Genomic DNA, 12797 nt, shown 5'->3' with positions numbered 1-12797 from the left:
ATGAATAAAATGCATGTTCATATCATTATTTGTTAAGTTTTTGTAAAAATGTCTTTTGTGGCATATCGTAGATCATATTGGTAAGAAAGTCTCCATCCAAGCAAATTTGACTTACGATTAATAAGTGAAATAAATACTATTAGGTGCAAGATCCGGTGGTGGGGTGCTGCAAGAGCTCAAAATATCAGTTCTTCCATCTTTAAACCTCTGTGATTCTAATTGTAATCCTTTGTTCCATAAAAATAGTAGCATATAAAAGCATTTTGGTCTCCATTGGAAATCTTCCTGCCTGTGCATAAATTTTTTATGGGCGGTGCTCCAAGATGTCCCTTCACGTTAACGTTTTTTTTACTCATTTACAAAGCGTTGGTCGTCAATATTCGGCGATAAAACAGTCAGAAATTCTTCAATTTATTTGAAACTTTTACAAAATTAACATCATAAGTTATTGTGATGTCTTATGAAATATCGTTTATCTTCTTAAAAATCTGAAAAGTTTCCATGGTATCATGCGAATAGTCCCCTCACAATCAAACTTTTTTAACAACCCTCATACACTTAAAATCAACAAATCTTAAGATGGTACAGGACACCTGTTGATATTTATGTGGATAAAAGTTCATTATAATCAGAATACTTAACAGGTTTAGAATTTTCAAATCTTACAATATCTGACCTAAAAGTAAGTTTTAAAATTTTTACCAAGTTCTAGGAATGGTAAAAAAAAATTAAAAAGCCCCAAGTGGGATTTGAACTGATGACTTACAGATTCATAGTTTGAGTTTTAACCCATTGCCATACACTGCTATGTAACAGTTTTTCCATGCAGTTTTTCCATGCAGCCTTCAGCATATCAGAGTATCATTAGCATATTTTTCGACCCACTATATACTGGCTTCATTTTCAAAGAATTAAAAGCCCATGTGACATTACTAGTACATGTATAAACTAAAAGGTATAGTTATTTTTTAAAAAACAAATGTCTCCCCTTCTCCCCAAGGTTTGGAATATGGGGCAAATTTAATAAGTGAAAAAGAATGATGTTAGCTTTATGTTATATATCATCCTTATATGATAAAAGTCATTAATGTAAGGAATTTTTTCATACGATGACTAGATCATCAAATTATGTTTCAAGTTTAGAAATCTCTCTGTCAAAGAATTTCAAGGTTATGGTCTGCAAAAAGTTTGAATTTTTTTCTTAATTTGACCTTGAGTTAGGAAAATTGTCAAGGTAAAGGTAAAAATTTAACAACAGTATGTCTGAAGGTATTATTATTGTTCTTTGTTTACAGTTTGAAGTCCTGTCAAATCATATGAATAAAGACCCTCAAAATGTTTTTTTCTAATTTGACCCTGAAAAGAATAATAGACTGAGGTCAAAAATTTTGGTAGGTTCCGGCTAGGTTATATACTATCTATCTGTGATAAAAGTAAGTCTGCGTGTTTAAGGAATCTCATGTTATAGTCTGTACAATTCTTTTTATAGAATATGAATGACCTTGAGATGTAAGATTGGTCAAGGTAAAAAATTATGGTAGAGTGCACTTCTCAATACCATCTATATTCCAATTTTGAAGTCTTAATGATAAAGGGTTTTAAGTTAAGGCCAAGACAAAATTTTATTATTAGGTCTTTCCACCTTTCAGGTGAAAGACCTTTTGTATTTCTTATGTTTTTTATCATTTTTTTTTCTTCTCTTTTTTTCCAGGGACAGCTTTTTTATTTCTAGAGATATTGACACAATTTTTTCTTTATGTTATTGACCATTTAAAGTTATGGTACTAACTGACCCTTTGCTTTATAACTCTCAGAACTTGCAAAGTTATTGCCCTTGTGTACTAAAAGCATGTTATCGCTACTCCTTTGAAACCAAAAGAGATAGAGACTTGAAACTTTTTCCAATGTCTTCAGTACACTCAGAGGGTTCTTCAATCTATTCATACCTAAAGAATCTGAGGCCCCTTTTTATTAGTTATTGCCCCTGAAAGTATTTAAATGTTTAAAAAATCACTTCCAACTTTTTTATTATTTGTCATAGAGACTACAGGCCACTTTGGATGGAAGCGTCTACCTTGGCCGAACAAAATGATATAAGGGTCAAAGGTCAAAGTAATTTGAAAATCTGTTAATTAATGAGTTTTTAGATCTCTTTTGTTTAGGATGGTACAGAAGAACTTTTCAGGGATGTGGTAGGAATTCTTGAGATATTTCAAAATATAACCCTTCAACTCCCATCTTAAAACAATTATAGAGTTATTGCCCCTATTGTACAAAAAGCTTGTTATCGCTATTTCTTATAAACCATTAGAGATAGAAACTTGAAACTTTTACTAATGTATTCAGTACTCTTAAAGGGTTCCTCAGTTTATATAACCGAAAGGGCCTGAGTGCCCCTTTTAGCAGTTATTGCCCTTGAAAGTTTCTTAAAATTGTTAAAAACACTTACAACTTTTGAACCTTACATCGTAGGGTCATCAAACCTCTTTAAACTAAATGTTGACCTTTACTAGTCAATGTGACATAAAGGTCAAAAGTCAAGGTCAAACCAAAAAAAATCCCATATTTAAGTTTTTGATTTTTTTATAAAGTTACGCAAAGAAAATGTTTTATTAATTATATTGCAACAAAACATAAACAAGTGAAAAGCTGTCAATGTGACAGCAAACCGGGTTTTCTTTTATGTAAACTGTATCCATAATCCATGTCAACCCTTATCCAGTGAAATGGAGTACCCTACATGTATATGCAACATTTTGCCAAAAAATGACTAAGTTCAAAAGCTGGTATTTTTTTCATAAATTATCGGAAATCAAAATCTTAGCAATATGCACACCTCTGATATATGTACAATTGATCTGCAAAAGAACAACTTCCTATCTTGATAACTGTAGGAGGAGTTATCCGTACAATGAGGGTACCCTATATGCAATATTTTGCCAAAAAATGACTAAGTTCAAAAGCTGGTATTTTTTCGATAAATTATCGGAAATCAAAATCCTAGCAATATGCACACCTCTGATATATGTACAATTGATCTGCAAAAGAACAACTTCCTATCTTGAGAACTGTAGGAGGAGTTATCCGTACAATGAGGGTTCCCTATATGCAATATTTTGCCAAAAAATGACTAAGTTCAAAAGCTGGTATTTTTTCGATAAATTATCGGAAATCAAAATCCTAGCAATATGCACACCTCTGATATATGTACAATTGATCTGCAAAAGAACAACTTCCTATCTTGAGAACTGTAGGAGGAGTTATCCGTACAATGAGGGTTCCCTATATGCAATATTTTGCCAAAAAATGACTAAGTTCAAAAGCTGGTATTTTTTCGATAAATTATCGGAAATCAAAATCCTAACAATATGCACACCTCTGATATATGTACAATTAATCTGCAAAAGAACAACTTCCTATCTTGAAAACTGTAGGAGGAGTTATCCGTACAATGAGGGTACCCTTTTGGCAGCCTCCCGCCCGCCCGCCATTTTCACCATTTTAATAACCGGATTTTTCCGTTGGAAAACCCGGTTAAAAATAATGAGGTGGAAAGATCTCTAATTGTTCGAGAACAATTAGTCTACTAGTTTTTTACTTAATTTGACTTTCAGTAAAAACAAGATCAAGATAAAATATTGAACTATAGTACACCTCAGTGTATTGTTATTTTGTTTAAAGTTTGAAGTCAATAAAAATTTTTTACTAATTGACCTTGAAATAAAAATATTAGGTCAAGGTCAAACATTTTGGTAGGTTCCAGCTACGTTATATACCATTTCTATGATACAAGTTTAAAGCCTGTATGTTCAAGGAAGCTTGTGTTATAGTCAGGACAATATTTTTCAGAAAACGCTTGACCTTGAAGGACAAAATTGGTCAAGGTGTCATGCACTTCTTCTCCATACCTTCTATTTATGATCCAAGTTTTAAGTCTTCATGTCTAAAAGTATTTAAGTTACGGCCCAGACAAAGTTGGATAAAAATATAGGAACTAGAGCAAAGCTAAATGCAAAGCAACAAGAAGGTCTTCCGTAAATGTCAAAAGTGAAGCTAGAAGTTCCTGTAAGAAGCAAAGTTCTTAAACTAATAACAAGAGTAACTAAAACAAAAAGATACAAAAAGAACTTACGACTTACGACCAAATCAATGAATGCTAATTAATCCCCAACTAATCAATGTTTTATTCTAATGGCTGTAGTCTAAGAATATAATCATGGAAAATAAAATAGTTGTAAATAAATGGTTTTATATAAATTTTTTTTTATTAAAGACCATTCTATGAGACTGAAAATATTTACGACTTTGTCTTAAGTTCTTTTGTAAAACGCAGTCCAGACCTGTAAACCTGTAAATTCAAATATGTATTCGTGTTTGTGTGTTAGTCTGAGTTTGAATGAGTGTATTTTGATAGTATAACCTTTAAAACTCAGGCATAAACACTTTAGAGTTGACCCCGCTGGTCTTCGTTGTACAGATGAATAATTGCAGCTGTAAAATGCTGTTTGTTATTTACATGTAACCTGCCACTATAATACACACTTCCCATCTGTAGTCTCTGCATTTGTATTTCCGTTTTCTAAAATATCAAGGCTGACATTTTACAAATCGACAATGTAAAGTCTACAAGTTTGTCAAATTTTGACATGACCATGTATGGAAACAATGATGTCACTGATAGAAAAGGCTAGCTGCAGGTAAGCCATGCTGTAATTGCCGGAATGGGGACAGAATAAATAAAACAAGAAGCCCAATGGGCCACATCGCTCACCTGAGCAACACTGGCTTGATATGGGCGTTCAAAGGATATTTTGCCATATGGCCCCTTGATAGATTCACCAAAAATGAATATCCGAATTTTACACTTATTTTTGCACATCCTTAATCTTTGACATAGTTACCTTTATGGAATACCATTTTTACTAAAAATAAGATCATTTGCAATATAAATAACTAAATTTTCAGTTTGGGTACACGGTTAACTTCCAGTTCCCTTTATTTTAGCCCCCCCCCCCCTTCCAATCATTTTATAAAACGTTTAAAATATATGAGAGCATAAAGGTACATTTTCTCCCTCCACTACATACTGTATTTTATTTTTTAAAAATCCTATATGTGAAAGAAGAAAAGTGTACCTCAATGCACCAGTATGAATGCACTCAGTTCCTCAAATTAACATTTAATTGGCCTTCTCCATTATAAATGATTGTCCTTTACCAGGCATGAAATCATTTCGTATGACGTTTCATATCCTTACTCACTTGACTGATGAATAAACTTAACTGAAAAAATGTTGTCATACAGTACCGATCAGACAAAACCTAACTCCAGAGTAAACCCCAACAAAACCCTGGGTTTACTTTTGGTTTACTCTGGGTTTACTTTTAGAAAATTTGGGTGCACTCAGGGTTTACTTTGGGTGTACTAGGGATTTACTTGGAAATTGGTTTTTTGGTCAACTGTACGCACTGAAGTGTGAAACAGACCCGTAATTTATCTTACAATCCTAACTGCCTGTAATTCCTGCCCCTTGTGTATTCCGAATACACAGTTAGTGTCTGTTTTCCAGGGTGTACTTCTGATCGGAGTTTACTCTCTGTGTCCACTCAAGTAAGCCAGAAGTAAACCTAGAGTAAAAGCTGAAAAAAATCCAGGGTTTATTAATAGTTGGGTTTTACTTTCTGTTAGGTTGGGTCTGATCGGTACTGTATATCAGACATGATTTCAAAGAAAGAAAAAAAGCTGGGGGTCCAGGGGGCCGAAGGGCCCCAGCCAAATATGGCTATTTTATCATTTAAAACCCCTGGAGAACTGAATTTTAGAAGCACATATTTGAATTTTAAATGGTTAAAATCAACATGAAAATGTCTACTTATAGTCCTTCTTTGCAGAAATAAATTACAACAAAAAAACACTCACTGAAGTTCTTTAAAATTTTTTAATGTTTTGACAATGTCCCAGTCTTACTTTTTTGGCTACTCATGATTGGATAAAGTCAACTGGGAGACAATTATTCAACCAATGAACAACCAGAACACATACAAATATAGGAAGTTTTAAGAAGATAGTAAAACTCAAATCAATTACGAAAAAAAATCCAGATTACTATTAAAAAGCGGATTCAAAAAATTGGAACGGAAATTATAAATCCGGATAGCGGATTTCCGCTTTAAAGTGGAAAAATATCATGTCTGGTATATGTTAAAGAGCTATAATTCAAATCAATGTATTGGCAGGCATGTCGTAGAGATTGTACCGAATAACATGTACCAAGAGAATGAATAGTATTTAATAATATGTTGTTATAGGGCATCAGTTTTTGCGCAGGTACATGTAAACAATCAGCCGTTTGATTTACCGGTCTAACATTACACGTACATAAAATTTAAATTCTAGAATAAAGACGATTAAGTCAAAATAAAAAGAAACTAAACATGCTAAACGGAAAATCAAAACAAGCTAAAACCACCGTCACAAATGAAAATATCAACGCATTGAAATATTTAACCACAATTTACTTCACATAAACCGCTCAAATATATTTTGGATGTTTCAAATATTCCCTTCGCACGTAAACTGTTGCACAACAAGCAAATTCATCTCTGTTCAAGATGGCTGCTTCTAACATAGACTGGTCCTCTAAACTGGTTTTCGATATATGAAATATCGAGCCCTTAGTTAAACTGATTGACCCCCATTCTCTCTGTCTTATTAGTATTTTCGTAAATTACTCAAATTTGAAACAGATCTAGAATTAGCCCTTAATTTTTGCAATTTAAATTTCCCTTCCCATAAGGATTCATTTATGCTAAATTACGTTGAATTTGACTCAGTAGTTCTTGAGAAGAAGATTTTTAAAAATGCACCTCCCTTTTTCTACAGTTTTGAGGTTTTCTCTGCTTTGAATAAAGATTGGACTTTCATTTCAGAAATTTATGTTCGTCTTCCCATAAAGATGCTTTTTACCAAACTTGGTTGAAATTGGCCAAGCAGTTTTAGTTCAAAATGTAAAAAGTTAACAGACAGACGGACGACGGACAAAATGTGATCAGAATAGCTCACTTGAGCTAAAAATATTAGGTAGGCCTATAATCATATTATCTATGATTAACAACGTTATAATTTTCTTAAGAAGTATTATTTTTTCGGAAAAATAAATCATGAGCTTAGTGTACATTTTATCAAGAGTATGTATGAAAGCAGGGATGTATAGACTGTTATATAAACATGTATGTCTCTGATGTAAGATGCCAATGAGAAATTTGATCGGCTTCAGATATCTTCTTAGAACTAGAAAAAATTAAATAAAATGACTTTGTTTGACTATACATGTATATAGATGTACACGCATTTTTATAAGTTTAGAGCTCGGCAGTATAAAGAAAATATCTCCAACAGCCTCCTTATCACTACCACAAAGTTGGGCAAGAACCCCCCCCCCGCGAAAAATTACACAAGGTCGGCCAGCTGGTCAATTAAAAAACTGAGTTGCAAAGTTATCAATAAGAAAAACAAACTATGTAAAGACATTGGTTTTGAGATCTTGATTAATAAGGGACATTAGAAGTGACCACGCCCCTTTTTCCCCCCCCAAAAAAAATTCCAAAGATAAAGTTAACTGTCGTGAAATTAAAATGTGTATAAATTATTTATAAAAGTGTTTCATTTTACATTGTCTGCAATAAAAAGGGAAATAAGCTTATAATGCAGGTGAAAACTTTGTCATTTTTTGGCAAAATATTGCATATAGGGTACACCTAGTGAATTTTCCTGCAGCAAGGCAGTTGCCATATAAGGTCATGTCAAAATACGACAAACTTGTAGACTTTACATTTTTCAATTTGTATCATGTCAGATGTGCTATTGCTGAGCCTGAAGATACAAATGCAGAAACCGGATTGAAAGTGTGCAAAGTTGAAGGTTTAATTAACTAATAAAAACAATAAAGCTGCAAAATGTGCATCATAGGAACTGAGTCAAATCTTACCTGTGTTTATGTCAGAGTTTTATAGGTTACACAATCAGAATAACACACTTTTATTCTCAGACTCACACACCAACATGATTGCATATTTGGATTTACTAGTTTATATGTCTGGATTTTTTAACATGATTACCCTCCATATGTGCATGCTTATTTTAGATCCATGGGTATCAGATGTACAGTTTACAGACAGATGGATGGACGGACGGATGGACAAATGGATTGACAGACAAACAAACAGACCGACAGACAGATGGACACTGTACAAAAAGTGAACTGCTCAGGTGAGCTAAAAGCACTGTTGTAAATTCCATAGACAAAATACCACTGATCACATAAAACTCAATTTTGTTTTCAGTGGTGCCTTCAATATTCAACAGCAATACATTCAGTAACTTAAGCTTCTATGTGGTATAAATCACCAAGGTATTGAACATTGTTATACTTTCATGTTAAATACTGAAATCTGATTGGTTAAGACGCAGTTAATGATATTTTCTATTACCCTCAGCGTTAGCAATGCACTTAGCAACAGGTAACATTAAAAAATGTTACATGCGCGAAAATTTTGCGCGTACGGTTCGCTGTAGAATTCACGTTATTCCTATATAAAAGCAGTAAAATGTTCTTAAAAATTAAGACATTCAGTATAACAAAATAAATAGTGCCTGTTTGGGAGGATAACAGTTGAAATTGACACCCCTCGAAAACCATTGTCAACCTCCGCTTCGCGTCGGTTGACAATGGTTTTCTCGGGGTGTCAATTTCAAGTTAAAGTTCAAATGTATGTGTACCTTGTAGGCAAAACTCCACTGGTGTAGTGTGACTGCAAGTAGTTTAATTGGACCAATGCCTTTTCCACTCCGACTCCCCGTAATACAGCGAATTCTACAGATAGAGATACAAGATATTGTGCAAAAAGCTCTCTATCTTGCTTATAATTCAAATCTTCGACACTCAGATACGAATATACTCTGTCCTGAGTTTTTGCTTCTACCACCTTTTGCTTGATATTTCTTAAATACCTTTGTGCTCAACCTACGTTCATCCATTAATTTGAGAAATGTCAAGATTATGTTTTGAAACGCCCCCCTACCACTTCAGACTTCAATTAACACAACCGCAAAAGAAAGTCTATGGGGATTTTGCATTGCAGCTGCCTAAAATAGCCAAGGTGTTAACGTTAAAAACTTGTGCAAGGTATTCCTAGTGAGTTCCAAATGGTGAAAACGTTTCCCATTAAAAATCTCCATAAGAAAGATTTCGTTTCTGTGAATTTTTATGAGTGAAAAATGATAATGTGTCAATGAAGATATCTTGGATATTTTCCCTTTTATCTATTTTAACAGTATTTCTTTTACAGGTATGTGTATTTTTACTAATAATCTTCAAAAAGTGATGGAAGCAAAGACTCAAGACAGACTATAGTAAATAGAATACTGAAAACAATTAAAACAGAGGGAAAATGCACTGAAACAAAGAAAGAGCACAATTTATTTTCAAAAATGAATCACATATATACCTACATATTTCTATCACCAAAAATAATCTCAGTTTAGACTGAAAATGCTGAGCATCTTAACAATACACATTACTACTACAGACCCTGAAACGTACTACTACACCAAAAAAGCGTGCGACTTTCGTGCGAGAAACGTTTCGTGTAAACCGTTTAGCGTTTCGTGTAAACCGTTTAGCGTTTCGTGTGAACCGTTCAGCGTTTCGTGTAAATCGTTTAGCGTTTCAGGCAAAGCGTGCAGCGTTTCGTGTAAACCGTTCAGCGTTTCGTGTGAACCGTTTAGCGAGCGTGTAGCGAGCGTGCAGCGAGCGTGTGGTGTAGTAGTACGTTTCAGGGTCTGTACATTAAATAAGTGAAGGCATTACGCAGAGTTTACACTGAATAATTAAAAATTAAAAATAGAATGAGTATTGTTTTTACAGCCTAGTTACTAAGTTAATCTTGTACCAGACTTTGCTCATTTTGCAAAAATACTGTAAATTCCTTATTAAATGCGAGGAATTAATATCCGCGTGAAATTGCGAGAAGCAGTTATCGCTCATTTAAAAATCTCGCTTTTAATTTTCAGACACTTTTGAGCTGTATAAAATTCTAACAAACATTAATGGTCGCAATTTTATATTCTCGCGATTTGAGGCAAAACAGCAAAGTCGTGGAATTAAGTACTCGCGTATAATAAGGAATTTACAGTAAGCAATCAGCTGTCTGTTTTACCAAAGTCTCTGTTTGATTTCATTTAAAATTCCAAAATAGAGGCGATAGTTCTTGATGTTACGCATATTTAATAAAAATGGAACAAAAATCAAAACAAGCTCAAACCACCATCACAAGTAAAAATGTCAATGCATTGAAATATTTAACCTCAAGTTACTTCACAAAATCACCACCAATATCTTTTGCATGTTTCAAAGATTCCTTTGCTCGTAAACTGTTGCACAACAAACAAATTCATCTCTGTCAGATTAACCTATTTATTATGCATTCAATATGGCTGCTTCAAACAAAGAACCTTGTTTTAGATATGAAATACCGGACCCAAAGTTATAAACTGAAGCACCCTGCCCCTCTTCATTATTATTTTCGTTATAGCTCAAATTTGGCACAGAATTAGCCCTTAATTTTTGCAATTTATATTTTCCTTTCCATAAGGATTTATATTATTTATGCTAAATTATATTGAATTTGACACAGTAGTGCTTGAATGAAAATTGGCCTTTCATTTCTGCAATTTATATTTACCTTTCCAATATGGGATGCTTTGTGCCAAATCTGGTTGAAATAGGCAAAGTGGTTTTAGAGAAGAAGTACAAAATGTGAAAGTTTACAGATGGACGAAACAGACAGACAGTGGACAAAATGTGTTTAGAAAAGCTCACTTGAGCATTCAGCTTAGGTGAGCTAAAAAACAAATGGATGAATATGGATTAATTTACTTCGTTAAAGTAAGTAACTTTTTGACTTTCAAAAAGCAACCCGTGTCAGGAACGTAAAATGAAACTATATTCACACCACATACATGGCATGAAATTAAAATCAAATGACTACATACCGACTCTGTCACCTAAGAATAAAAAAAAAATATGTTCGAAAGGTATGGGGCCTTTTATATGGTATAGAGGGTTCCACTTTAGGTATCAGATGTACAATTGACCAAAAAATGATGCCTGGTAAGAAATATACCAGGGTCAATCAAAAAATACGAATTTTGTCATAGCTATGTTACCTAACGTCATATTATTACTAAATCTGGTAGACATAATTTAGCAATAGTTTCAAACAATTTGCAAGAAATTTTTTTATTAAAATTCCTTTATTTAACGTTTATCGGGACAAAACAGGGACTAGACCAACAGCCGAGGAAGTCATCTCAAGTGACCAGGTGAAGATAACGGTAAACAAGGGCATACATTGAAAACAACCAAAACCGGTTCGAGTCACACGCCACGGCAGTGAATTCGTACAAACAGGTCAAAGAGTCGCTGATCGAAATACTCAATCTGCCAACAATATCCAGCGCAAGTCACAATGTGTACGCCTACCGATTCGCAGGCAGTAATGGTATGGTACATGAGGGCTCTGAAGATGACGGCGAGCACGGGACGCGGAGAACTCTGCTTAGTGCCATGAACAACAACGGAATCCAGAACGCTCTGATTGTGGTTTCCAGATGGTTTGGAAACAAAATCGGTATGCGTCGCTTCACCCATATCGTTGATGCGGGTTTGAACGCCGGGAAAAACATAAATGCGTCCTAGCCAAAATGTGTTGACGTTGAATGCAAGTGCGTAAGGACTGCTACATGTATTTACACGCGAGTTTTCTCCATTCACTGATGTAATCATATTTTTACGTGCTTTGGATTTATTTATTAATTCTTCAACTGATTGAAATTGTATTTATCTATTCATTTATATACTTTTTTTGTATTTATCTACATGTATTAATTTTCTGAAACATGTTTTTGATTTTTTCTAAACATTCCGGAATTTAATGAGTTACTTTTTATCTACCCGTGAATTGATTAATTTACTCATAATAGAGATACTCATTTTTTGTATTTCCGAGTTTACTAACCGTGCTTCTGATGGTTTTTTTTTAAACAAAATTACAGTCCCAAAATTTTCTGGTCTCTGGTCTTGTTCGGTTTTGTATTCCGGAATTATTTGTATCGGTTCTATTCTATTTTTACCGTATACATACCAACATCCGGTTTGGTTTGCTCTAACGAGGTATGATTTCCAATTTTTTTTTTATCCATTTCTATTTGCTTATTAAACCTGACATATTCAGTTAATTAACGTTAATTAATTAACGTCTGTGCTTCTTCTTTTTTTTTACACTACTATTAGATTGATAGGTTGCAGGATTGTAAATTTGCATTAGAGTTTGCATAGGATAATACTTTATACAATGCAGCCTGTCTCCCTTAAATATACTCTTATTAAAATAGGAGGGAATGTGTTTAATGCTTCCTGTCCGTTTCCCAAAAACGTATTATTTTTCAAACTTTTTTTTTAACTCTACCTGAACATAACTTCAACATATACAGGTTTATCGGCAGCTGTATAGCATGCCAATGTTTACAAATGATAAACAAAACCAATTCATGCGCCGAATCAACACCTTTGCTATGTCATAGCACTTTTTTCTCTTCTATACAGTATATATCTCTTTTAACTGTCTTCTGCAGGGGTAAAGTATTATTAAATAATCCTAATGGACAACAAAGCACTTAAAGAAAACAAGTTAAAAATACTATCAGTAAACTGCCAAGTGCTAAATGACTTCCATAAG

The 12797-nt window shown here is 33.7% G+C and overlaps 1 protein-coding gene across 7 annotated transcripts in view; it reads right to left on the bottom strand.

Moving 5' to 3' along the window:
- Positions 1-12797, bottom strand: part of LOC105342164 (plexin-B) — a 288820-nt gene that overhangs the window by 122404 nt on the left and 153619 nt on the right. For all 7 annotated transcript variants that reach the window (XM_034449323.2, XM_066082177.1, XM_034449322.2 and 4 more), the window contains one exon: positions 8779-8872. In XM_034449323.2, the coding sequence (XP_034305214.2) occupies positions 8779-8872 (94 nt within the window). The remainder of the gene's footprint in view (positions 1-8778; positions 8873-12797) is intronic.

Source organism: Magallana gigas, chromosome 4 (assembly GCF_963853765.1).
Source record: "Magallana gigas chromosome 4, xbMagGiga1.1, whole genome shotgun sequence".
Classification (NCBI taxonomy): Eukaryota; Metazoa; Mollusca; class Bivalvia; order Ostreida; family Ostreidae; genus Magallana; species Magallana gigas.
Note: the sequence above shows the minus strand (reverse complement) of the source record. Positions and strands in the feature narration are given on the sequence as shown.